The sequence below is a fragment of the Sceloporus undulatus genome, chromosome 2, assembly GCF_019175285.1.
Source record: "Sceloporus undulatus isolate JIND9_A2432 ecotype Alabama chromosome 2, SceUnd_v1.1, whole genome shotgun sequence".
Lineage (NCBI taxonomy): Eukaryota > Metazoa > Chordata > Lepidosauria > Squamata > Phrynosomatidae > Sceloporus > Sceloporus undulatus.
In genome coordinates, this window is record NC_056523.1 from 246,613,500 (window position 1) to 246,637,534 (window position 24,035).

Below are 24,035 nucleotides of genomic sequence, written 5' to 3' on the forward strand. Positions count from 1 at the left end.
CCACATAGGAGGGTGAAGAGCTGATGATGATGATAATGATAATGATTATTATTATTATTGATTTAATTTTTGAGTAATGGGAAAGGAGGAAAGCTGGCATGACTCATAAAACTTCTCCCTATAGTATGACAGGGGAACATTGTGAACATTGTATTACTCAGTACTCAACATACTGCCTGAGATCCTGCTTCAGAAGACTTATGTGTATCATGTAGTTATATCTGTATAACTGTCTCCTGGTGCTACCAGGAAAAATCTTCAACTTCTAAATAGTGTAAGCCCTTGCCAACATAGCCATTTCCATGTTGTCATGGAGGGTGGGAGCAAAAGGGGGCGCATCTACTTGGTTTCCTGTAGGTGTTTGTGATAAAACAGACATCTGTAGAGACCCTTGGGGGTCCTTGTGATTTTTCTGCAGATGATGTCCTTGGAATACATCTAGCTACAAAAAAATTGCTGGATGCATCCCCACTCATCCCCCTGCCACTCTCTATCATGGAAATAGCCATAGAGGGGGAACAGTGCAGTTAATGTAAATTTGGGGATGGCAGATTTTGGTTGAAGAGAATTCCAACCTATGCAACAACCATAAAAGTGATTTGCGATGGCACACGTCTGATCTATGCTATCATAATTCACCAACAAGATACCAGCCATTGTTGGGATTTCTAAAGTAAGTAGGAAGTAAGAAGGCCAGTATGGTTTCTTGGGACAAATTTATTGTGTAAACAAACTGAGTAATTTCAAGAGATTATATGCAGCCTGAAGACAATGGAGGCCAGGTTCAGCAAAGTATGCCACTTTGTTTGTTATTTACCGTCCTGCCACCTTTACAGATTGCACACTGGCTTAACTTTTTACACAAAGTTGTGAGCAGAAACTAGATAGGAGACAGGGAAACAAGAGTGAAGGAACTCAGAGAGGTCTTGTAGCTAGTATGTGTTGCTATGATACTAGTTCTAAGAATTTATTTCCCCCCTTTCCTGCTCATTCTCAGCAATCCCTGGGGAGCTGGAGCAAAGCAACCACCACTGAGGGATTGAATAGGATACTCATTAAAAGGATTCACACTCTCTGGGGAGCCCAAAGAATGGGTTGGAGTAAAGAGTGCTGAAATTTTGCTTCTTTGTAAACAGTCCTCCTTCATCCAGAATTAAACTATGAGAAAAAATCAAATCAATTTTCAGTTAAGCTATGTCCAAAACTTTTCTCATTATTATCATCTTCAGTTCAGTAAGCATCATAAGCTGCAAGCATTTTAGAAGAAATTGTTTTGGTTACAGATTCATCTCCTACTGATGCTGTACTAAACATGCCAAGAAAGGTCCCCCCCCCCATTTTTTCAGATATAAAGGAATCTGGAAAAGATTCCAGAAAGCTAATTCACAGATTATACCGTACATCGCCCAGCCAACCCCATACAAGCATTTTTTGTGTTTCCATGGCTATTTCGCACAGATACTTTGCCTACTTTTGTCCACATGCAGCTAGTTATGCTGGGGGGAGGCAGAATCAAATGAACTTTTCTCCACAAGTACTGTATGTAGAATGCCCAGAAAAGAGCCATTATTGTCTCTGTGTTACTAAGGACTCATAACAACAATTAAGTAGTCTAATAATTATTCCTTCATATAATGATCAATCTCAAAAGAAATAATTAGCTTGAACAATTTTCATCTCATTTAGTACCCTTCTAAAATTATCTTGCTGTTTCCTAATTAGGGCATTGATTTTCTGTCTCTCCAGTTTAAATCAATATACTCATTTGCTGATAATGTAATTGTTTATGCTAATGATAGCTAATATCTCCTTGCCTCAGACTGTTGATTAATATCCTACATACAATGCTTGTTTTGTTTTGTTTTTTCCCCTTCTTCTAGCACTGCAGTGATAATACAAACCTCTGCCAATCAGATATGAATATTGTAGGTGCCTGGAGGAGAGGCTACACTGGAAAGAACATTGTGATCACCATCTTGGATGATGGCATTGAGAGAAACCACCCAGACTTGATGCAGAATTATGTGAGTTTCCATTGTGCTACAGATTGCTCTTTTATTCTGAGTATAACAGTAAATTCATCATTCATGGGAAGGATGAGCTGAAATGCTTGAAAAAGAAGGGAGCACTGAGACATTAATACCCAAAGTGAAAAATGTGTAAGTTTTGTTTTCAGCCTTTAGTAATAATCTGGGTTGACCAGCTATGGAAGACATTAATAACCAGTGATGCCATGGCCAGATTTTCCATGATTTAACTCTCTTGTTACAGACAAAATGTAACCAGATACTCCTCAGAACTGTCTTCTGGTTTTATTCAGCAAAGTAGCTTTTACTGTTTTAATACATTCTTGAGATTCTCAAATTTCAAGATGTTACTGATCTATAGAATAAAGTATAAAATTCAAGCTTTAAAATGTACACAGGTTATGGGGTTGAGAGGGATTCCATCACTTAACCTGCCAGTGTTTTAATGTAATATTTGTAAGGCAAAGCTTTCAATACATCATTGTAGCTTACCAGTGGATCTTTCAGTGCTAGTGAAACTTCTTTTAGTCATTCCATATCGACTTCTTCTGTATCCAAATGTGATTCTAATATCCCCAGGTCCTAAATGTAGCACTTATGAAAAAAGTTCTGTCACCCCTTGGCATGATGCCAAGTATCAACTCAACTAATTTCACAATGGATCCATTTTCTGTAAATTTCAGTCCCAGATATTTCAGTAGTTATGCTCTTTCAAAGTCCATTATAGTTCTAAATTTTTCTTGACACAGAAAATTCGTGTCCCCCCCCAATTCATTTCACAATTTAAAATTCATAGTTGTAACCTTGCTATTCATTTCAGATAGCACACTCATCTCTTGAAGTCTGTAATACTATTGAGATTTACTTTGAGATCTGGTGCCTGAGAGTTCGTATAGAGCATATGAAATGTTAGCTTGACTGCCTAGAACTATCTCATTGTACAAGCAATATTGATTTCAATGGCAGAATACATTTATCCCATATTGACATAATCTGGTTATTTGGGTTTGGATTCATTCTTGGGCTGTGATTCTAAGCATACTTAATTGGTTGTCTTAGCTAATTCTCCCCAAAATGGAGTGCTGAAAGCAATTTTTGTTTATTTTTGATAATCTACTTCTCTAGACTAATTTGACCATGTTGAATCTGGAAGTTGCTGCTTCCAATCTAATTTTTTTAGCTGGAAGATAGAATTTAACTATAGACTTACATTTCTGAACAGTAGCCTGTGGCTACTTAGGTACTCCAGACAACTAACTGATTTAAACATTTCATGTACCTAAAACATCAGGGAAATACATACCTAAAGTGTCTCTCAATATAAATTCACAAAAACAATGTTGCCGTCCATATAGTACTGTCGAGAATTTAACACAGATGTTTGCAACTTGTAGATTTACAGATGATGTGTTTAGGCTGCAGTTCACATGAGATTCAGTGATGAAAGATTTAGGGAGTTACAACCCAACAATACCTGGAGGGACATATATTCCTTGTTCCAGTTTTAATGCTTCAAAATTGTTTTATTCCATAAAATGTTGTGAGCTTGACATATTATATTTGACTTCCTAGAAAGAGAACATTTTTTAAAAAATTATCCCATGTAATTTATGGATTAAAAGTTACATGGGTGAAAGTGCAGGGATGCTAATTTTTATATGTATATTGTGACAGTTGGGGGTATCAGCATGATCTGAAACTTGATACCTATTGTTTTTGTCAAACTGACTGAAATAACAATGGAATTATCACCTTGTGAAAAAGCTTAATACACTATAAAACTAATTTCCAAAGAACTAACTAATGCATACATATACAGAACAATTTTAAAAAAGCATTCCAAATTGCCACAAGAGAACCACTGATGTAGCTGATTGGCACTTCCAGCTTTGCCATCTCAGTTCACAGCACTGAAGCAAACCTGACAAATAGAGGCAAGTGTTAAGAAATGTAAGACAGACTACCTTTCTCTCTCCATTCAAAGCTTGTGTGGTGTATGTAAAGAGATCTGCAAGAGGAACGATCTCCCATATAACAGATCTGCAAGAGGAACATTTTCCCATATAACAATGTGCATATAGCAGTACTTGATGTGATGAAACAAGGACTTGCTGATGGAGGTCAGAAGTTCTTAGCTTTGCTAAATAGTGCATGCCTGACAGCATCTATGGTCTTGATATATGACTGTAAATCAGAGCAAGCTGCAAAAAATAAACTAGAATAAAATAAAATAATTGACTTGTTATAAAAAGATATAATGAAATCCTATAGCACTGTTAAGATTGCCTGAGAAAAAGAAAATACTAGTATAAGCTTTTATGCAGTCCCATCCACTTCATCAGATGCCAAAAGAAATTTCTTGGATAAGTTTTTGTAGACTACAATCTACTTCAACTGGTTTGGCCAATACCCATTTTGATGATCTTCTGGCCTGGATTCCAAGCTTTTGTTTACAAAAAAAGTAACCCTCTAGCTGAGATAGGGAACAAAATATGGACGCTTTTTTCTGTGAAATTATTCCATGAGAAACAAGTCCACTCATGCCTTTGAGGCACGAGGGGAAGGAGAGTGAGCTGTGCAGGTGGTGTATGTAAGAAGCAAGGGAAAGCATTGTGAGGGCAAGAGATGGCGTAAGGGAGGGAATGGGATGGAAGAGGATTGAACACTGTGAGTTATGCAAGGATTGTTTTATGAAACAAAAAAGCAAGGGAAGCCAGCATTGCCAGGGCATGAGATGAGGCACAGGAAGGCATAGGAGGAAAGGGAATTGAGTGATACAAGCAGTAGCATGGAAGAAACAAGGGAGAAAGGCACTGTGGAGGTACAGGGTGATGAAAAGAGGAGGAGAGAAGGTAGAATTAGTGGTGCAAGCAACAGTCTAAAAGAAGCAAGGGCTGCATTGTGATGGTACAATGTGAAGTGAAACAGTAGGAGGGAAGGAAGGGTGAGCATTACGAGTGATGGGATATAAGAAGCAAAGGAGAGGCATTGCAAGGGGATGAGGGAGTAGGTGTGCATTGTGAGTCTGCAAGGGAAGGGAAGGGAGGGAGTACAAGGGAAAATGAGCAGGTGAGAAATGCAAGTGGCAATATGTAAAAACAAGGGAGAGAGGCATTGTGCAGTCAGAAGGTGAAGTGTTAGAGGGAAGGGAGAGTGAGCAGTGTGTGTGGAATATGGAGTAGAAGAAGCAAGGAAGGGTGCATTGTAAAACTGCAAAGTGAGGTGTGGGAGAATGGGAGGAAAAGAGTGATCAGTGTGATCAGTACAGCAGTGGCATGTAAGAAACAAGGGAGGATACACTGCAAGGAATGAAGTAGGAGGGAAGGGGGTGCAAATGGTGAAGTGCAAGAAACAAGAGAGGTCTACATTGCAAAGGGTCATGGTGCAGCAAATGAGAGAATAGGAGGGAAGGGTGAGTGAGTGATGTGAATGGCACAGTGCAAGAAGAAGGTGCTTCTAGGGCAGGTTTGCTGAGAGGTGATGGTGACCTAAAGTCTCATGGTAAATCCCATGACCAAGCAGAAATTTTAATGGCGGTATCTCTGTTCCAGGTCCAGCACTTTAAACTTTACTTTGTACTGGTTCTTTCAGATCAGTGGCAATGGTAAAAAAAAATGGCATAATGTGTTGAAACATAGTAGAATTTTAAAAAGCAACAGTTAATATGTAAAATTTGCATCGTGGGAGGCACATTAGAATAATAATTGCATAGTGTTCAAATTAGATACCTAGATTTGAGAAACTGGAATATGGCATTTCTAACATCACTAGATGTCTCAGTCTGAAAGGTGCTACAGGATTTTTTTTTTAATGTTGATCCAGACTAACACAACTATATCTTTGATTACAATTTTACTTATACACAATAGAATAAAATGTTAATGGCTAATACATCCTAAACATTGTCAGTTAAAAGTCAATATTTCTAGGTCACCCCATCCACAATAATGACAGATGGACAATGTGTGCAAGTGATCTATTGGCTCTTGGCAAGCACTACCGAAATATATGCCATTCTCTCTCTCACACACACACATACACACACACACTTACTTCACACATTTACACATCTACCCATTCATACAGAGACAAGTCCCACATAGGAAATAGGCTTTAAAAAGAGATTCCATTGGTGCTGTATTTGTGGTATCCATGGAAGTGTGGGGAAAATATTCATGGAGGGAGTTTTTCAGGGCTTGGAGAGCATTGCTTATTCCCTTCCAAGCAGCAGCTTCCCTGAAGATGTGCCTCACACTATATTTAGATTTTCAAAAGTTTCATTTATCAGTGGGCAAAGGAATCTTGTAGCACCTTTGAGACTAACTAAGAGAAGGAAGCTGTAGCATAAGCTTTCAGTCTGTGTGGCTGTACATACAGCCCTTCAGGGGCGACAGGCTGCCTCCCCTTTCCTAGCTGGATCGGGGCTGCGGCAAACTCACATTGCAGCCCTGATCCAGCCTTTTGAAAGTTGTGATGAAGTCTCTGATGATCTTGTGGTCTTGGCTGAATAGGACCAGTTAAGAAGGAGTTCTCTCTGTTGGTTACATACATTCCATTCTGCATGTTTTGTTATAGCTGCAATGTTGGGCATGCCATCTGATCTTGTTACAGCATGGCAGTGATATGATTTTGAAGTTCTCAGTCTCTGACAGCTGGCAACATGCTTCCTATTTTTGCAGTGCCAACCATCAGCCTCAGCTTGGTGTACTTAATCTTGCTGAAAACCAGGAACCATCATCCGAAGGAAACAAAGTGCTTGAACCGAACTTAAACTAGTATAGCTATTATCTGTATATTGTGTAGTTCCAATATTTGCTTCTTTGTGTGATACCTGCAGTTGTGCCACAATGATAAAAGGGTTGTGCAATGCCACCTTTCTTTCATCTTCAAATCCTGTACCAACAACAAAATTAGTGCTTTTATATGTACATGAGCTGATGAGGAAAGAAAGGGAAGAAACAAGATCTCTTATTTTTCAGGCCAGGAAAGATTTCCAAATGTGGCTGAAGAACATTTCCAGTGTATTGGTTTGGAGGTCTGCATTTGTCTCTGATGAGTGCAAGACTTAATGGATTTTTCTTGATACTTGTACTTTCAAACACAGTATCAGCACAACTTGAACACTAGTCCTGTATGTTTCAGCTGTTGAGTATAAATACTGGCACACTCTCCAAATGTGCTTGTGTGTGGTGTATTACCCAAAGTGATTGCTATTGACTGCTATTGGTTATTAAATGAAAAGAATCTTAGCATGCTCCATAACACATGGACAATCAATATCAGCTGTGAGTAGGAACAACAGTATTGCCTATTCCATGTCACTTGGATCTACTGATGATAGAAATGTATGCAGATATGCTGCTCCAAAAATGAATCGGAAGTCATTGTGTCTTCCAGTTTCACACATTAGTGTTAAATTCTGTAGAATGTTCCTGTCAGCCTGGATTACTTTCTTCACATTTTCAGTAGTTTCACTGTATACATTTGGTGGTGATAATTGACCTTGGATGTCTGATCCTCTGTCAACACAAGTCACTCTTTTTTAGAAGCAGGGAGTATTAAAGGTTTTTTTATTCAGGAAATATTCTTCTTTTTTATTCCTTAACTGTTCTTTTGTTGCAACATTGTAAATTGTGCCTGGACACATTTTGGGTGGGGTGGTGGTGGTGGACATTACATGCAGAATCACTTTTTCATCAACATTGTCTCTCTTACATTGTCTCACAAGTTATCCAAGATTACACCCAATAGAGTTTTCCATCCCTATTCCCAGCATAACAGATTTTACCTCTCCAGGAGAAAAATAATGCCCGTCACAGCAATGTTTTGAGAAATCCACAAAACCAACTGAGTCATCCACATATTCCTATAATCCAGCACTATAGTCTGGTATACAGGACAAATACATGTCCTATATACCAGTTTAAATTGTTGTAATAAAAATGTGAAGTATGAGTGCCATTTTACTGTTTGATCAGTAGAAGGCAAATCTCATATTTTATGTAGAATCTGCAGAGCATAATTCAGGCATTTTCATCAGTGTATTTTGTAAGTATTTGAAATCCCCAATTGAGTTCTTGATTGTCTCTGTACATCCACAGAAATAGGAAGTATTCGCTGAAAAAAACCACCTTGTGTGCCATCTTGAATGCTAGGTGTTCAGTGTGCTAGGGAAGAGTGGTTTATGAACACAGTCAAATTAATTGTGTTAATGTTCATTCTGGAAAAGTTTTGTTTTGTTTTTTAAAGCAAGAAATGCTGCTCACTTTTCTGAAGTCAGCCCAAGGTATGAAGCAGCTCTTTAGAACTTTTACTTGTGACTCATTTATATATATACATATAAAAAGTTTTCTAATAAAGTATTTATAGTTGATAACAAATTCATTTTAAACTAATCCCCTAGACCAAATTCTGGTAACATTTATTCATGTGAATATTTCCTTTGAGATCAGCAGACACTGAGTGAAAATGATGCTAGAGACATTTTCCCCACATTATATTGGTCTAACTATTCTTTGCCATTTCCTCCATTCTTTGTAATTAAAGAAACACTGTGTCAGAAGATGCTTAGCAGTTCTAACATTGAAAGTTACTAGCTTTATCTCAGTCAGCCGTTTTACATGCAGTCCTCTGGATTTTGTTGAGTTGCACCTCTCAGCAGTCCTAGCCATGATAGCCAATGTTGAGGAATGTTTGGACCTCCATTATAAGTACATATGGAGGATCACAATATTCCCACCATGTAACATGAATTCATAGATCTCTTTGTTTTTCATATTGTTCATTCTCATTTAGCTTAACTAATCTCAGAGCAAATTTCATTAATCATTAATGATGCATATGTGAGTTAATATGACTTTGTATGTGCTGGCACAGCTAAATAGAATCCTCTGAGGTGGATAAACTGAGGCCTGATACAGACGAGCAGAAAGGACCACCGGCTGAGACGCCGCCCCTTTCTGCCCCATATGGAGGCCGCAGCAATCAAATGCTGTGGCCTCCGGAAGCTCTAAAACGAACCCACTGCTGGCGGGTTCTTTTTAGGGGGCGCGCACAGCGCCATTCATGCCCTCACGCATGCTGATAGCGTCAGTGTGGCATGACACCATTTGGACGCTGCACCACACATACATCGTCATAGCGGGCCCCCATTTAGATGGAGGCGTGCCATTATGGCGTGGTAGGGCTCAGGCGTGTGCGTTTGCTCTGCTCTCCTGAGCCCTAATTTTGCCCCCAGGCCGCCACAAAGCGGCAGTCTATACCGGGCCTAACTAACTTTGAACACAGGTGAAATTTTAAACAACAATTTATCATCACATTGGTTAACTAGGAACATTTTTTTTTTAAATTGGAGAAATTCAGAAAAGAGAGCACACATCAAAATTTGCATATGTTCTCCAAAGATATTAAAAACATTTAATTTAGTAGCAACTGTTAATAAAAGATTTTTTTTCAAATGCAATGTTATCTTTTAAGTTGTCTCTTTAAAGTTTTTATCGGCACATGGAAATATTTCAAGGGTACTAATGTTTGGTCGAAGGTTTTCATGGCCGGCATCCATAGTTTTTTGTGGGTTTTTCAGGCTATGTGCCCATTTCTAGAATAGTTTCTCTCTGATGTTTCGCCAGCATCTGTGGCTGGCATCTTCAGAGAATGCTTGCCTGTTGAAATTGTCCAGGTGTTTGTGGATTTCAATGGCTTCCCTGTGCATCCTGACATGGTAGTTGTTGGCATGGTCCAGAATTCCAGTGTTTTCAAACAGTATTTTATGCCCATGATGGTTTGTAACATGTTCTGCTACTGCTGATTTTTCACTGCACAACAGGAAAGAGGAAATCCTTAAAGTAAACAAGGTTTGGCTACCAGTCCTGAAAAATAGCAAGATGAAGACTCAACAAATGCAAATGAGAAATCTCCCAGGGTCAGGGGTTTCCCAGCAGACAATGAGCATGCGCGTGCACACACACACACACACACACAACTCCTTTCCAGGCAAGCATTCTCTGAAGATGCCAGCCACAGATGCTGGTGAAATGCCAGTGAGAAATTATTCTAGAACATGGCCACATAGCCCGAAAAACCCACAAAAAAACCCTACTAATGTTTCTTTAGAATAATTTTAATAACTGTGTCTTTTAACCAGAAAAATGTAATCAAATTTTGGAATGAACTATTTATTCTTGTGATAAAAAAAGATTTTAGATGAAGTAAAAGAGTGTGAAATATTGAAAATAAGGTTTCATAAAGAGGTGTTTGAATTAAAACTGTAGCTCCCCTGACCCCCCCCCCCCCCATCAGAAGTGGAATCTTTAATGCAACTTCATTTCCTGAACACAATTTAAATAATATATAAATCTTGTCAGTTTTGAACATGTAGTTCTTTCCTAAATCAGGCAGCCACCACAAAACCACAGGAATGTTAGTTAACCTAATTACACTCCTGTAGAAACCTGCTGAGGAATGTATGAGCTAGATGAGTCAATGGCTAATTAATGAGGATCTGCGGTTCATTTTCTTTCCATCTCTCTTTCCATCTCCCTTCCCTGTTGGCTGCAGGACCCAGATGCCAGTTTTGATGTCAATGGTAATGATATTGACCCCATGCCTCGGTACGATGCCAGCAATGAAAACAAGTAAGGCCAGTGCTCTATGGAATATATGACATCTTAAATTCAAATGTGCTTATAGGTAAAATGTACAGTTTTTGCCATAGTGACAGATAGCAATAACAGTTTAAGTAGTAACACAGTTCAAAATTACACTTTTTACTTTTAATTAGTAATGTAATATAAGTGTCTTGTTTATGTCTACAACATATATGAATTATTCAATAACCCCTTCCCTAGCTCACTTACCCGTACTTCATCTTGGGAGTTGCCCAAGCTTGTATGTTTGTATGCTTTTGAAGTAGTTTTGAGTTACAAATATTTTGAACTGTCTTTTCCCAGCCTCTAGTAGTTTCTGATTTTTGCTCACAATTCTCGGGTTGCCTTCAGAGATGAAAAGTGATTAAAAATGTCCACCAGAAAAATGGGAAGGTCTTTTTTTGGGGGGGGGGGCAGAGAGCAAGTTTGCATTCCTTCTGAAGTACACCATACACTCACCAAATCTGCCCTAGAAGTTCCTTCTAGTGCTTAGGAATAGATTTTTGCAAAAGGGGGCAAAGTGCATTGTGTATTACAGGGTGGAAGGGAAAGAATTCCTAATTTTGCCTCCTGTGTCAGGCAGAAGAAAATATTACATAAAATCAGAAAGAAAATAAAGCAGGGGAGGAGGTCCAACTACTCCAGAAATAGAATATTTCAACTGACTATCAAGAGTACAGGAAAGCAGAAATGTCTTCAAAATAAAGAGCAAACATATTTGAATGGTTTAATTAATTTATGCTGCTGTTTTTCTAGGTTGTCTTTTGTTGTTGTTGTTGTTGTTGTTGTTGTTAACTGCCTTTGAGTTGACTTCATCCCATGGTGACCCTATGAATGAGAGAGCTCCAAGTCACCCTATCCTCAACTGCCATGCTCAGCTTTTGCAGATTCATGGCTGTGGCTTGTCTGATGCATCTGGAATGTGTTCTTCCTCTTTTCCTATTGCCCTCCACTTTACCAAGCATTATAGTCTTTTCCAGTGAGTCCTTTCTTCTCATGATATCGCCAAAATACAACATCAGTTTAGTAATCGTTGCCTCCAGGGAGAGTTCAGGCATGATCTGCTCCACAACCCATGCACTGTTTTTTTAGCAGTCCACAGTATTCTCTGAACTCTTCTCCAGCACCACATCTCAAATGAATTGAGGTTTTTCCCCTATCAGCTTTCTTCATTGCTCAGTTTTCACAACCATATATAGAAATGGACAATCCTAACTTCAGTATTTAATGATATATCTTTACACTTCAGTCCCTTCATAGCTGCCCTTCCAAGTCCTAGTCTTTTTCTGATTTTTCGACTGCAGTCTCCACTCTGATTGATGATTGAGCCGAAGTATGGACCATGTTGAACTATTTCAATCTTTTCGTCATCATCTTTAAAATGTTAAAGAAGTTTTAAATAACAGAATTTTAAAATATAATCAAAAAAATCAGTAAAAGACTAGGACTTGGAAAGGCAGCTATGTAGATTGTTTGCAGTTGTAATTTTTGTTCTTCAGCAGTAAACCTATCTTTGCACTTTCTGCCTTGACCTTCTTCAGTAATCTTTCCATATCTCTGATATTTTCTGCTTGTATTATGGTTTCATCTGCATATCTTATGTTATGTTCTTTCCTCTAATTTTCATGCCTCCCCTCCCCCCACCGAGTCCAACCCTGCTTTTCATATGATGCTCTCGGCATACAAATTAAATAGATGGGGTGAAAGAATACAGCTTTGCTTGATCCCCTGTCCAATTGAGTCATGATCTTCTTTTGAAATTCCTTAGAATTTTCCATTATTCAGCATATATTTGCTACAAAGGGTCTTTGTTTTAGAATTCCTTATTTGCATGAGAAATAAATGCAGTGATTCTGTGGTTACTGCAGTTCCTGGTGTTTCCTTTCTTCAGAATTAGAATATATAGGCGGGTTATAGACCGCCAAAAAATACTTCCACACACCCCTAACCCTAATACGTATTCAATACATACAATATGGCGGCGACTGTTCCACACGGCCGCCGCCATATTGACATAATGGACACTCTGCATCCGCACGTGGCGCACCGGAAGTGATGCCGCGAGTGCGCTCTTTGGCACTTGCGGCGCCTCTTCCGGGGCCCGAGAAGGAGCGCGATTTCCGCGCTCCTTCCTCTGAGCATCCGGGAGCCCCGCGGTGTGGCAGCTGCAGCTCCCGAACACCGCAAGCAGCGGCGGCGGGACAGCACTGCTTCTCACCAGTATGTAACCCGCCATACTGAGGCTTCGAGTCTGTGGGCCAATGTTTTTTCAAAATGAGTTAACATAGTTTAGAACTAGAGTAAATTCTTTCTCTGTAGCCTGAAGCAGCTCTATTGGTATGCCATCAGTTCCTGGTGATTTATTTCTCCTAAGTACTCTGAGTGAAGCTCTCACTTCACTTTTTCAAATTTGGGGTTCATCTAGGTTGTCTACGTATCTCATTAACCTTAACATTCTGGTCTCGGTAATAAAATAAGATCTATTACTGTTCTTCAGAAAAAGTCCAAAAGTGATTTGTTTTTTTCAGACAGAATCCATACTAATGGTAAATATTAATTTTGAATAACTAAACTGTTATGAAAGAAGAACATTGTTTCAGTATTTTGAAAGACAGTTGTGTTCTTTTTCCCTTTCAGAGGGCAAACAAAAGTCTTAAGAGAGAATCATTGAGAGATACCGTTCAATATACCATTCAAACACGTTTTCAGTTTAGACTTGAGCACCAGCATTTTACTATCTATCTGTCATAACATCTCTCTTCTAACACATCACCCCTCTTCCTTGAGGTATGTATATATTCTGAGGTAATTTTTACCTCAGGATTTATATACACTCTGCCTGAAAATTGCAAATGGGTTGTGTTAGAGCAAATGAAATTGGGTGAAATTTCACACATATAGCATTGTGAATCCAGTCAGCAGACCCAGGACTTAAGTAAATCACTTGGCCACTGGCAGCCATCCAGTTTGAAGATAGTAATGAAGGTGGAATTAACCATTCTATTGGGATAGTATAACGTATCTAAAGGCTGAAGCAGCTGGACAGAAAAAAGCATCTCTTATCTTGCTTTTTCCAAAATAAGGCTGAAACCCTGCTTTCCACATTGCCTGCTTCTGAGGCAGGCTGAATACCCATGAGCAGACCGCACTGCACGGCATCAAGCCACATGGCTGGGTAATTTTTTTGTTCCCTCCCCATCATGCATATGCACCATTGCACAAACATACCATCATCCACCTCCAAGTACCTCCCATGTCTGCTCACATGCCATCCTGTTGCATGGCTGCCCCTTTGACCAGCCAGGTACATGTACAGTGCTCCGCCAGTACAGGGCATCAGTGCATTGGTGTGCGAGTGATACATCAGCAAAACACAATCATGGAAGCCCCCATGCATGCCCCTTTCACCCCACTTAACCCCATGCCCCCTGTTGAACTATCTGGTTTGTGTATGTTGTAATTACATCCACTGGAGTTGTCACACTTGACTTTTTTGCTTTGATGCAGCCCCATACTGGTTCCAGGCTGTTTATATGCAGGTGCAAAGATTTCCAAGCTAAGCCAAAGTATCCCGGCTTTTTCCCCTTCTTCTCCGATATTTAGCTCCAGAGTGGCTTCACTTTGGTTTCCACCCAATTTGGAGGCGTCCGTCATATAAACATCATGCCTTCAAAGCAGCTGGAAGCTGCTTTATGTTGCTAGTCTGTCTCATCTCTATATTGCCTAAATGATACATGAGAAGGATATTTTGCAGTTTCCCAGAATGTTACAGCTTGAGTGAACATGAAAGACTCTTCAGAACACACTGAACTATTTGTTTTCCGTTTGCATATACATTATATAGTTGATACACCAGCAGATTAAACAACAATAATGACCTAAATCCAACAGTAGTCCTACCTAGAACATACTAATTAAAATGAATGGGACTTGTCATTAAAATGACTATTCTAGTCATGTAAGCTACCTTGATTGCTGCAGCACAAAGGCAAGGTATAAGAATAAAGTTTATTTATTTGTTCATCACATTTAGTTTAAGTTCTGCTGATTTCAATGAGTCTACTTTTGACAGGACAGCACTGGATTTATCTAAACATGATATATTTGGGTCAGTTGCATTCCATTCAATTATCCTATAGGATTTAGTCAGAAAAATAATATTACATTATATTACATGGTAATTTGTGGGAAATCTGTAGATTAACCAAATAACACTTCCGAGTTACTTATTTAAAAAATGTCAAGTTTTCAACAGTGTAGATGATGATGGGCAGAAGTCTACAAACATTAATCATTTAAGTCCTGTGGTAATTCTTAGGAAGCAATGATGGTTTCTTTAACTACTATGGTATGCAAGAGTCCTGCCAGATATTTAGCTTGGTTTGAACAAATTGGCAGAGAATCCTGAAATCGTCAGCAGTGCAGGCCCATGCTAGACTTTTATATTTGCTTCATTAAAGATTGGAGTCAGCTGTGGATTAAGTCACTGCTGCTGTGTGAGGTGTCTTGTTTTGTTTTAATACTGAGCTGTATCTGTAATACTCAGCAATTAAAGGTAAAGGTAATCCCTTGACATGAATGTCTAGTCGTAATTGACTCCGGTGGCCATGTGGCCAGCCTGACTGCATGGAATGCTATTATTTCCCCACTGAGGTGGTACCTATTTATCTTCTTACATTTGCATGCTTTCAAATTGCTAGGTTGGCAGAAGCTGGGACTAGTGACAGGAGCTCACCATATCATACAGCACTCGAGCTTCGAACTGCCAACTTCCGATCTTCTAGTTGTCAGAACTGGTGTCTTAACCACTCAGCCACCACATCCCTCACTCAGCAATTGCCTGTACATATTTTTATAGCCGTTGTGAACCAATTTTCATCTTGCAGTGCATTCTCTCTTTGTAAAATTATGATCTTCGTGTTCCCCTGATATGCTTGCAAGTTATCTCTCAATATTGAAGCCATGCCTAATTTGTTTTCAGGGATCATATGTATACTTGTAAATACATGCTTGAAAGCATAAAAAGCATGATCTTATGCAACCTAGTTTAATGCCCATTGTGAGAATCCCAATGATGTCCAGGCATTAAGGAGTGATGGCAATCTGCATCTGAAGGAAGAGGAGAGGGGTGGGGAAACATACTGCTTTCCTGTAAACTGTTGTTTCTGGAGGAGGGCAAATGTTGTCCCCATCCACAAAAAGAGGGGGGGAGGAGAGGTTCCCAACAACTGTGTTAGGCTGACATGAATGCCAGGAAATATAGAGCAAAACATTAAACAGAGAGTCTGTGAACATTTAGACAGGAATGCCATACTCACGGAAAGTCAACATGGGTTTCTGAGAAACAAATGATGCTGGACTAATTTGCGCTTGCTCTCCCTCCCTCCCTCCCTCCCTCCCTCTCTCTCTCTCTCTGGGATAAAATTACCAGCTTGGTAGATGAAGGGAATGATGCGGATATAGCATATCTTGATTTCTGTAAGGTCTTTGACAAGTCCACCCCCATGATATTCTTGCAAATAAGCTAGTAAAATGTGGACTGGACAATGCATCTGTCAGGTGGATTTGTAGTTGGTTGACCAGCCGAAGTCAAAGGGTGCTTAGGAGTGGTTCTTCTTCATCCTGGAGAGAAATGACTATTGGGGTGTCATACTAGGCCCAGTGCTATTCAACAACTTTATCAATGACTTGGAAGAAAGAACAGAGGGTGTACTTATCAGATTTGCAGATGACACCAAATTAGGATGAGTAGCTCATACCCCAGAACAGAGGATCAAAATTCAAAATTACCTTAATAGATTTAAAAAACTGGGCCAAAACTAACATAATGAATTTCAACAGAGACATATAAGCTACTGCACTTAGGCAGAAAAAAATGAAATGCATAGATACATGATGGGGAACACCTGGCTTAACAAGACACATGAGAAAGGGATCTAGGAGTCCTAGTAGACTACTAGTTGAACATGAGTCAACAGTGTTATGCGGCAGCTAAAAAGGCCAGTGGGATTCTAGGCTGCATCAACAGAAGTATAGTGTCTAAATCAAGGGAAGTAATAGTGCCACTCTATTCTGCTTTGGTCAGGCCTCACCTGGAATGATGTGTCCAGTTCTGGGCCCCACAATTCAAAAAGGATGTTGAGAAGCTGGATCTGTCCAGAGAAGGGCAACAAAAATGGTGAAGGTCTAGAAACCATGCTTATGAGGAGATACTTGGGGAGCTGGACATGTTTAGCCTGGAGAAAAGACAGTTAAGAGGTGATATGATACCCCTATTTAAATATTTGAAGGGGTGTTGTCTTGAGGATGGAGCAAACTTGTTTCTGCTGCTCCAGAGAACAGAACCCAAAACAATGGATGCAAGCTACAGGAAAAGAGATTTCACCTTAATTTTAGGAGGAATGTCTTGACAGTAAGGGCTGTTCTACAGTGGAACACAGTGGAGGTGTTTAAGCAGAGAACGGATGGCCATCTGTCAGGGATACTTTGACTGTGAGTTCCTGGATGGCAGGGGGTTGCACTGGATGGCCCCTGTGGTCTTTTCCAACTATATGATTCTGTGTGGAACATAGTATTGTGAATAACTGACACACAACATAATTGTAGGTTACAGAAGTTTGCCACACCTGGTATCTTAGGGCTTGAGCAGACGAGCAGTATACCACAGGCCAAGCTAGTGGTATCCTATCCCTGGTTCTGACTCAACTCAGTCCCTGAGCTGGCACAACTACAGGCAGGACTTTACATGCCTGCCTGTTGCCACACCAGAGCCACTGCCTCTGCACAGCCCTTACCTGCTGCTACAGCTGCGTCTTCTCAGAAGGACCCAGTCATGGCCTATAAGGGTAGAAACAGGGTGTCTGGCTACACCCATGTGGCCAGGTGCTTCATCCAACATCACAGACCACAATGGGCGCTTTCTGAGAAGACACGGCAGTAGCAGGTAAGATGCATGCGAGGCTGTCTGGTGTCCCCACTGTCAGCACAGAGTTTCCACAAAAATCCGCAGCAAACAGCAAGTCTTTTTGACCTGTGCTTTCACTGCTTTGGGCAGGGATCGGTGTGGGACCACAGGGACAGTGTCCAAACTGGCCGATCCTGGCCTGAGGCTGTTGAACTGTGTCATCCAGAAGATGATGCAAGACCAACGTGCTCATGCATACAAACCCCTACTTTCACTAGTTCATATCTACACAAGTCCAGAATATATGTGGATTTACAACAATTAAGTACTGCAAAAGATAGGATGGATCCACCACAGCAGATGGTAGGTGACTGTCACTCTTCAGAGGGATAAAAATGTTAGGAATAGAAACCATATCCTTACTAAGGCTGTAGGGTTTACAGAGTAATCTTGTATACGTTGATTGAGAAGGAGCATCCACTGTGTATAGTTAAGTTCACTTCCAATAATGCTGGATAAAACTGTAGTCTTAATCACTTTAAATATTACGATAGTCATATAAAGTTTAAGATTAATAAACAGTGGTTCCTATTTTAGTCAGAAGGTTGTATTGGTGGAACTATGGGGGGAAATGCACACTATTTGTTTATTTATTTATTTAAGGCTCTTTTGGTTGGAATAAAAATAAATTATTAATGATTATGTTTGGTTTTAACATTTAGTGATATGCTTGTTTGACATCCTTTACGTCTCAAACAGGTGCTTATGCTGGTACTGCGGTAATATGGAAATATAGTCACCCCTTTGAACTTGCGAGGGATCTGTTCTGGATCCCCTTGTGAGTTCAGAATCTCATGCATATTCAAACCCATAGGCTTGAATGGGGCGCATGCATGCAGGGCATGCACTGCAGGTGCGTGCCCCATTAAGATTAATAGCGGTCGCCCTTCTGCGGATTCCAAGTCTGCGCATTTCAAGTCCGTGGACTTGGAGGGGCGACTGTAGAATCACATTTGGTTAATTACCTGCTTTTTAACCATCATTTAGGCAAAGAAAAAAAGGATTGAGCGACTTGACTTTGGATACATTATGACTGCAATGAGAATTTTAGGGTACTGTGGAATATAAACATGCCTCATGTCCATAGGAATGTTTGTAGATGTGCAAACAAGGGTTTTCCACAATAATCAAATGCCCAGAGCCAGAAAAACATATTTATGTGGAGTGAAATATTGTTCTGATTGGCTGTTAGCACTTCTTTGTTCTTTTTCTTAGGGAAAAATGTATGTTATAACTCCTGCAAATTGTCTGAAATTTTGGGGACATTTTACAGTTCTTTAATAATTCTGCATAGAGTATGCAATGTGAATTGCATAGCTTGTAGCTATAGATCTGTCTGAATTCTGGAACAAAATGTGACTCTGGGAACTGAAATGTCCCATTTGCCCAGATAATTAACATTACTGCTATAAAATATTAAGATTGTAATCTTACACTGTTTACTTGGAAGAGGGTTCTAAGTGGAATTTATTTCTGGGTAGACATGCATAGGGTTGTGTTCTTAGTGTTAAACTGAAAAGAAACATTTAATCTATACTGGTAGAGAATAAAGAGTAGTTTGAGCCTACGATCATCAGCCTAATTTCCATAGGTTCGTTTAACTGTATAGCTTGGGGAAATTTCTGAAAGGTAGTGAGACCTCAATTAAAATACATAATCTTAAATTCACTTATTTCAGTTTAACTGGATTTTGTCATTACGCAGAACTTTGTCATTAAGCAGAAGTTTGCTTTGCAGTTTGTTGCCTGAGGACACACATATATAAAGACAGTGGTTTTGATAGCCAAGCATCTAACTCTGGATTAGCAGACCATTACAAAATTGACTATTTAATATATTGGATGAACTGTAAAACTAGTCCTGTTCAGTAATGTAATTAAATGTCACTGTGTACATTGTGAGTGTTGAAATTAACATCTAAGTTAGGAACCAGGAAAATACTTGCATCATGCTTAACTAATTTCCTCTTGAAATTTTGTATTTCCCAATTAAACTCTATGCAGAATTGGATAATTGTATACATTCACAGAGTTTATTGCTAGGGCTTCATGGGAGCCATTCAGTAGTCTAGTTTGTTAGACAACAGTCTTCTACTCAGTACCAAATTTATTTATTAATTTATTAAAATGTTTTTATTCCAATCATTTATCATGGGATCTTAGGGCAGCAAATAGATAAAATAATGTAAACAATTTAAACAATTCCAAATTGGGCCCGAGTTACTTGAGGGAATGCCTCTCCCTACACAATCCGCCCCGCACTCTGAGGACATCCGGGAAGAATTTATTGGCATATACAAAGTCCAGACTAATTACAACTTCCCGTAAAGCGTTCACAGCCGCGGCCCCCACACTCTGGAACAACTTACTGGAAGAGTTCCTTCTCATAACCACCTTAGAAGCCTTTAAGAAGGCACATAAGACGAATCTCTTCCGGCAGGCCTATCCACCTGATCTTTTATAGTGGATCTTATAGAATTTTCTACACCTGATTCAACAGCACTGAAACAGATGACGATTGGACTACGTTAATGATTGTATTGCATCTCGGTGTGTTTTAATTGATTATCCTATGTGGTATGGTATTGTGTAATTGTGTTGTTTGATTTTATCAGTTGTAATCCCGCCTTGAGACAGGGAGAGGCGGGAAATATAAATACATTTTATTATTATTATTATTATTATTATTATTATTAAATTAAAACAATAAATAATTTAAACAAGATTAAAACATATTTAAAAACTCAAACAAGCCTAAAAGAATGCTTTTTAGTACAGCAACAGCATGTGAATCCTTTAAATGCATTAGGCCACAAAGCCTTTTTTTAAAAAATGTCTTAACTGGCACCCAGCAGAAACAAAGCCTGTGGGCCTTGAGGGAAGAACATTCCACAGTTGTGTTGCCACATCCAAGAAGGCCCTCTCCCATGACATCCCCCATTGCAGTGTCCTTCTGGTGGGATACAGAATCATAGAATTGTAGAGTTGGAAGAGACCACAAGGCCCATCCAGTCCAACCCTCCTTCCATGCAGGAAATCTAAATCAAAGCATCCTCAACAGATGGCCATCCAGCCTCAGCTTAAATATCTCTAAGGAAGGAGACGCCACTACACTCTGAGGGAGTTTGTTCCACTGTCGAACTGCCCTTACTGTCAGGAAGTTCCTCCTAATGTTGAGGTGGAATCTCTTTTCCTGTAGTTTGCATCCATTGTTCCAGGTCCTGTTCTCTGGAGCAGCAGAAAACAAACTTGTTCCCTCCTCAATATAACATCCCTTCAAATATTTAAATAGGGCTATCTTATCATCTCTTAAGCTTCTCTTCTCCAAGCTAAACATCCCCAGCTCTCTAAGTCATTCCTCATGGGACATAGTTTCCAGACCCTTCACTATTTTAGTCGCTCTTCTTTGGACACGCTCCAATTTCTCAATGTCCTTTTTGAATTGTAGTGCCCAGAACTGGACACAATATTCCAGGTGGGGCCTGACCAAAGCAAAATACAGTGACACTTTTACTTATCTAGACACTATACCTTTATTGATGCAGCCTAAAATTGCATTGGCCTTTTTCGCTGCCGAATCACACTGTTGACTCATGTTCAACTTGTGGTCTACATGGACTCAAAGATCCCTTTCACATGTAGTCTCATTCAGCCAGGTGTCCCCCATCCTATATCTGTGCATTTCATTTTTCTGCCCTAAGATTTCTCCATGTTGAATTTCATTTTGTTAGCTTTGGCTCAGCTTTCAAGTCTATTCAGGTCATTTTGCATTTTAATCCTGTCCTCTGGAGTATTAGCTGTTCCTCCTAATTTGGTGTCATCTGCAAATTTGATAAGTATGCCCCCAGTTCTGTCATCCAAGTCATTGATAAAGATGTTGAATAGCACTGGGCCCAGGACAGAGCCCTGTGGGACCCCACTGGTCACTTCTCCCCAGGATGAAAAGAAGCCATTGTTGAGCACCCTTTGGGTTCAGCTAGTCAACCAATTACAAATCCATGTAACAGTTACCTTGTCCAGCCCACATTTTACAAGCTTGTTTGCAAGAATGTCATGGAGAACTTGGTTAAAGGCCTTACTGAAGTCAAGATATACTATATCCACAGCATTCCCTTCATTAAATTAAACACCTAATAGTCATGTTTGGATATCACAATAAGGTGGAACTCAGGAGACAAGCCAGCGAATGCCACTGGTCACTCTCACTTGTAGCAAGTGAAACTAAACAAAATGAAGACCTTTGGAGCAATCATGGAATAAGAACTAGATTCTTTGGGTTGTTCAGCATGAGATGAGCCAGAGAATCACCTCTCTGTTTTGTTTGGCACCTCTTGTTTGCAAGCCAGAGTGACTGGGAAGTATACATTTGTGCATCAGTCTGTCAACGGTCTTATAGTCTCTTAATTTGATCTTGATGCAAAATCCAAACATAGTTGTTAATTTATTAATTTTCTGCATTGAATAGAATGGTGTTGCTAAGCAAACTGTGGGATTATATGCCCTGATTTCTGTATGTTGAATGGTTGGATACATTTGGGAGGAAGAATAAGCATTATTAATCGTCATTTCAGATAACTGCAGTGATTTTCATAGTAATGAGTACCAAAAGCATCACTGAAGAATTGATTTCTAAGTAATAAACTTTTTCTCATAGGAGGGTAAACAGCATGGTATAGTATATAACAGAATATGCATTAAACAGTCAGAATTAACCTCCATTTGATTATACTGGATGTGTGTGTGTGCGCATGCACACACAAACAATTGAGCTTAGGTTTAAGATGGATTAACATAGTTTTGCCAAAATTAAAACAAAGTTCAAGTCATTTGGGGTGGGAGCTTAGCTCACAACCTTCTTTTTCTGCCTTAGCAGCAGAAGGTGAGCAAGAAAACACTCCTGAATGGGAGACAGAAATAAATTGTTTCCCTTGCCCTTAAGACAATTTCTGCCAATTTTACCCATGACAGCATATTAGCCATGTCTCTGTCATTCTTCTAATCTAATTATTTTCTTCCAAAACAGAAGAGGCATACTACTGTTTCTTATGTAGGGACTGGATAGAGTAAAGAATGAAATTGCATCTTCAGATTCTGACACAAAAACACCAATTGATATAGACTTTTATGAGATGTGCAGAGGCTGCCTGGCTGGTCACACTATGCAGAGGAAATGGAGTGGAACTGAAAGAACAAAGGAAAATAAAGATCATAGCACTCAGAATAATTGAGATTCTGGACTGGAGTCGGTTTATTGCTTAAATGACATAGAAATTAAGACAAATACTTTACATTTGCATATGAACAGATTTGTTAATACCTCTCTTAAACTGAAGTTTCTTCTTCATAATACTACTGTACATATATTCTCCCCCTCATCCTTTTATAATTCATCTGCCTCAGCCATTCCTGTTGTTAGATATTTTATTGTCATCAGTAACTAGGATAGCACTTCTTTTTTCAACAATGAAAAGTGCTATGCTCTCCAATGCCATGTGTGCCTTTTCTGCTTCCAAGGAAGTTATCATCCAAGGTAGCAGGTGGGTGCAATAGATGAACAGAGAAGACAGAGGAAAATAACATATAATCCCATGAAATTCTTTCAAAGCAGCTGCACAAACATTACTGACGTACTTGGGGCAGATGGTTAATAACATGAATATTTGTGACTCACTTTTTGCCAGCATTCTTTTCTATGCAAATTCATTTGCAGAGCATAAGAAACCACACATTGGAAGGTTTTGTTCAGTGTATCATTTGAAAATTTCTTTTTTATTCTTAAAACATCAGCACAACAGAACTAATACTTTTGTATGGACTTGCTGCTTTTTTGCTGTGTTTTATTCTTTATCATAGTCTGACATCAATACCAGGAAAGATTCTAGAGCAGAACATTAAACAGAAAGTCTGTGAGCATTTAGACGAGAATGCCATAATCACAATAAGTCACCATGGGTTTCTGAGAAACATGTCATGCCAGACTAATCTGATCTCTCTCTTTTTTATATATAAAATTACCAGCTTGGTAGTCAAAGGGAATGCTGTAGATATAGCATGTCTTGATTTCAGTACAGCCTTTGACAAGGTCCCCCATGATATTCTTGCAAGCAAGCTCGTAAAATATGGACTAGACTTGACAAGGTCCTCCATGATATTCTTACAAGCAAGCTAGTAAAATATGGGCTAGACGGCTGGATTTGTAATTGGTTGACTGGCTGAAACCAAAAGGTGCTCAACAATGGTTCCTCTTCATCATGGAGAAAGGTGACCAATGAGGTGCCACAGGGTTCTGTCCTGGGCCCAGTGCTATTCAACATCTTTAGCAATACATAACTTGAATGAAGGGATAGAGGCCATTTTTATCAAATTTGCAGATGACACCAAATTAGGAGGAAAGAGGACA

At 39.4% G+C, this 24,035-nt stretch overlaps 1 protein-coding gene across 2 annotated transcripts in view; it reads left to right on the plus strand.

Annotated features, from left to right (window-relative positions):
- Positions 1-24,035, plus strand: part of PCSK5 (proprotein convertase subtilisin/kexin type 5) — a 350,841-nt gene that overhangs the window by 113,108 nt on the left and 213,698 nt on the right. For both annotated transcript variants that reach the window (XM_042452306.1, XM_042452305.1), the window contains exons 4-5: positions 1,881-2,024; positions 10,584-10,660. In XM_042452306.1, coding sequence (XP_042308240.1) covers positions 1,881-2,024; positions 10,584-10,660 — 221 coding nt within the window. The remainder of the gene's footprint in view (positions 1-1,880; positions 2,025-10,583; positions 10,661-24,035) is intronic.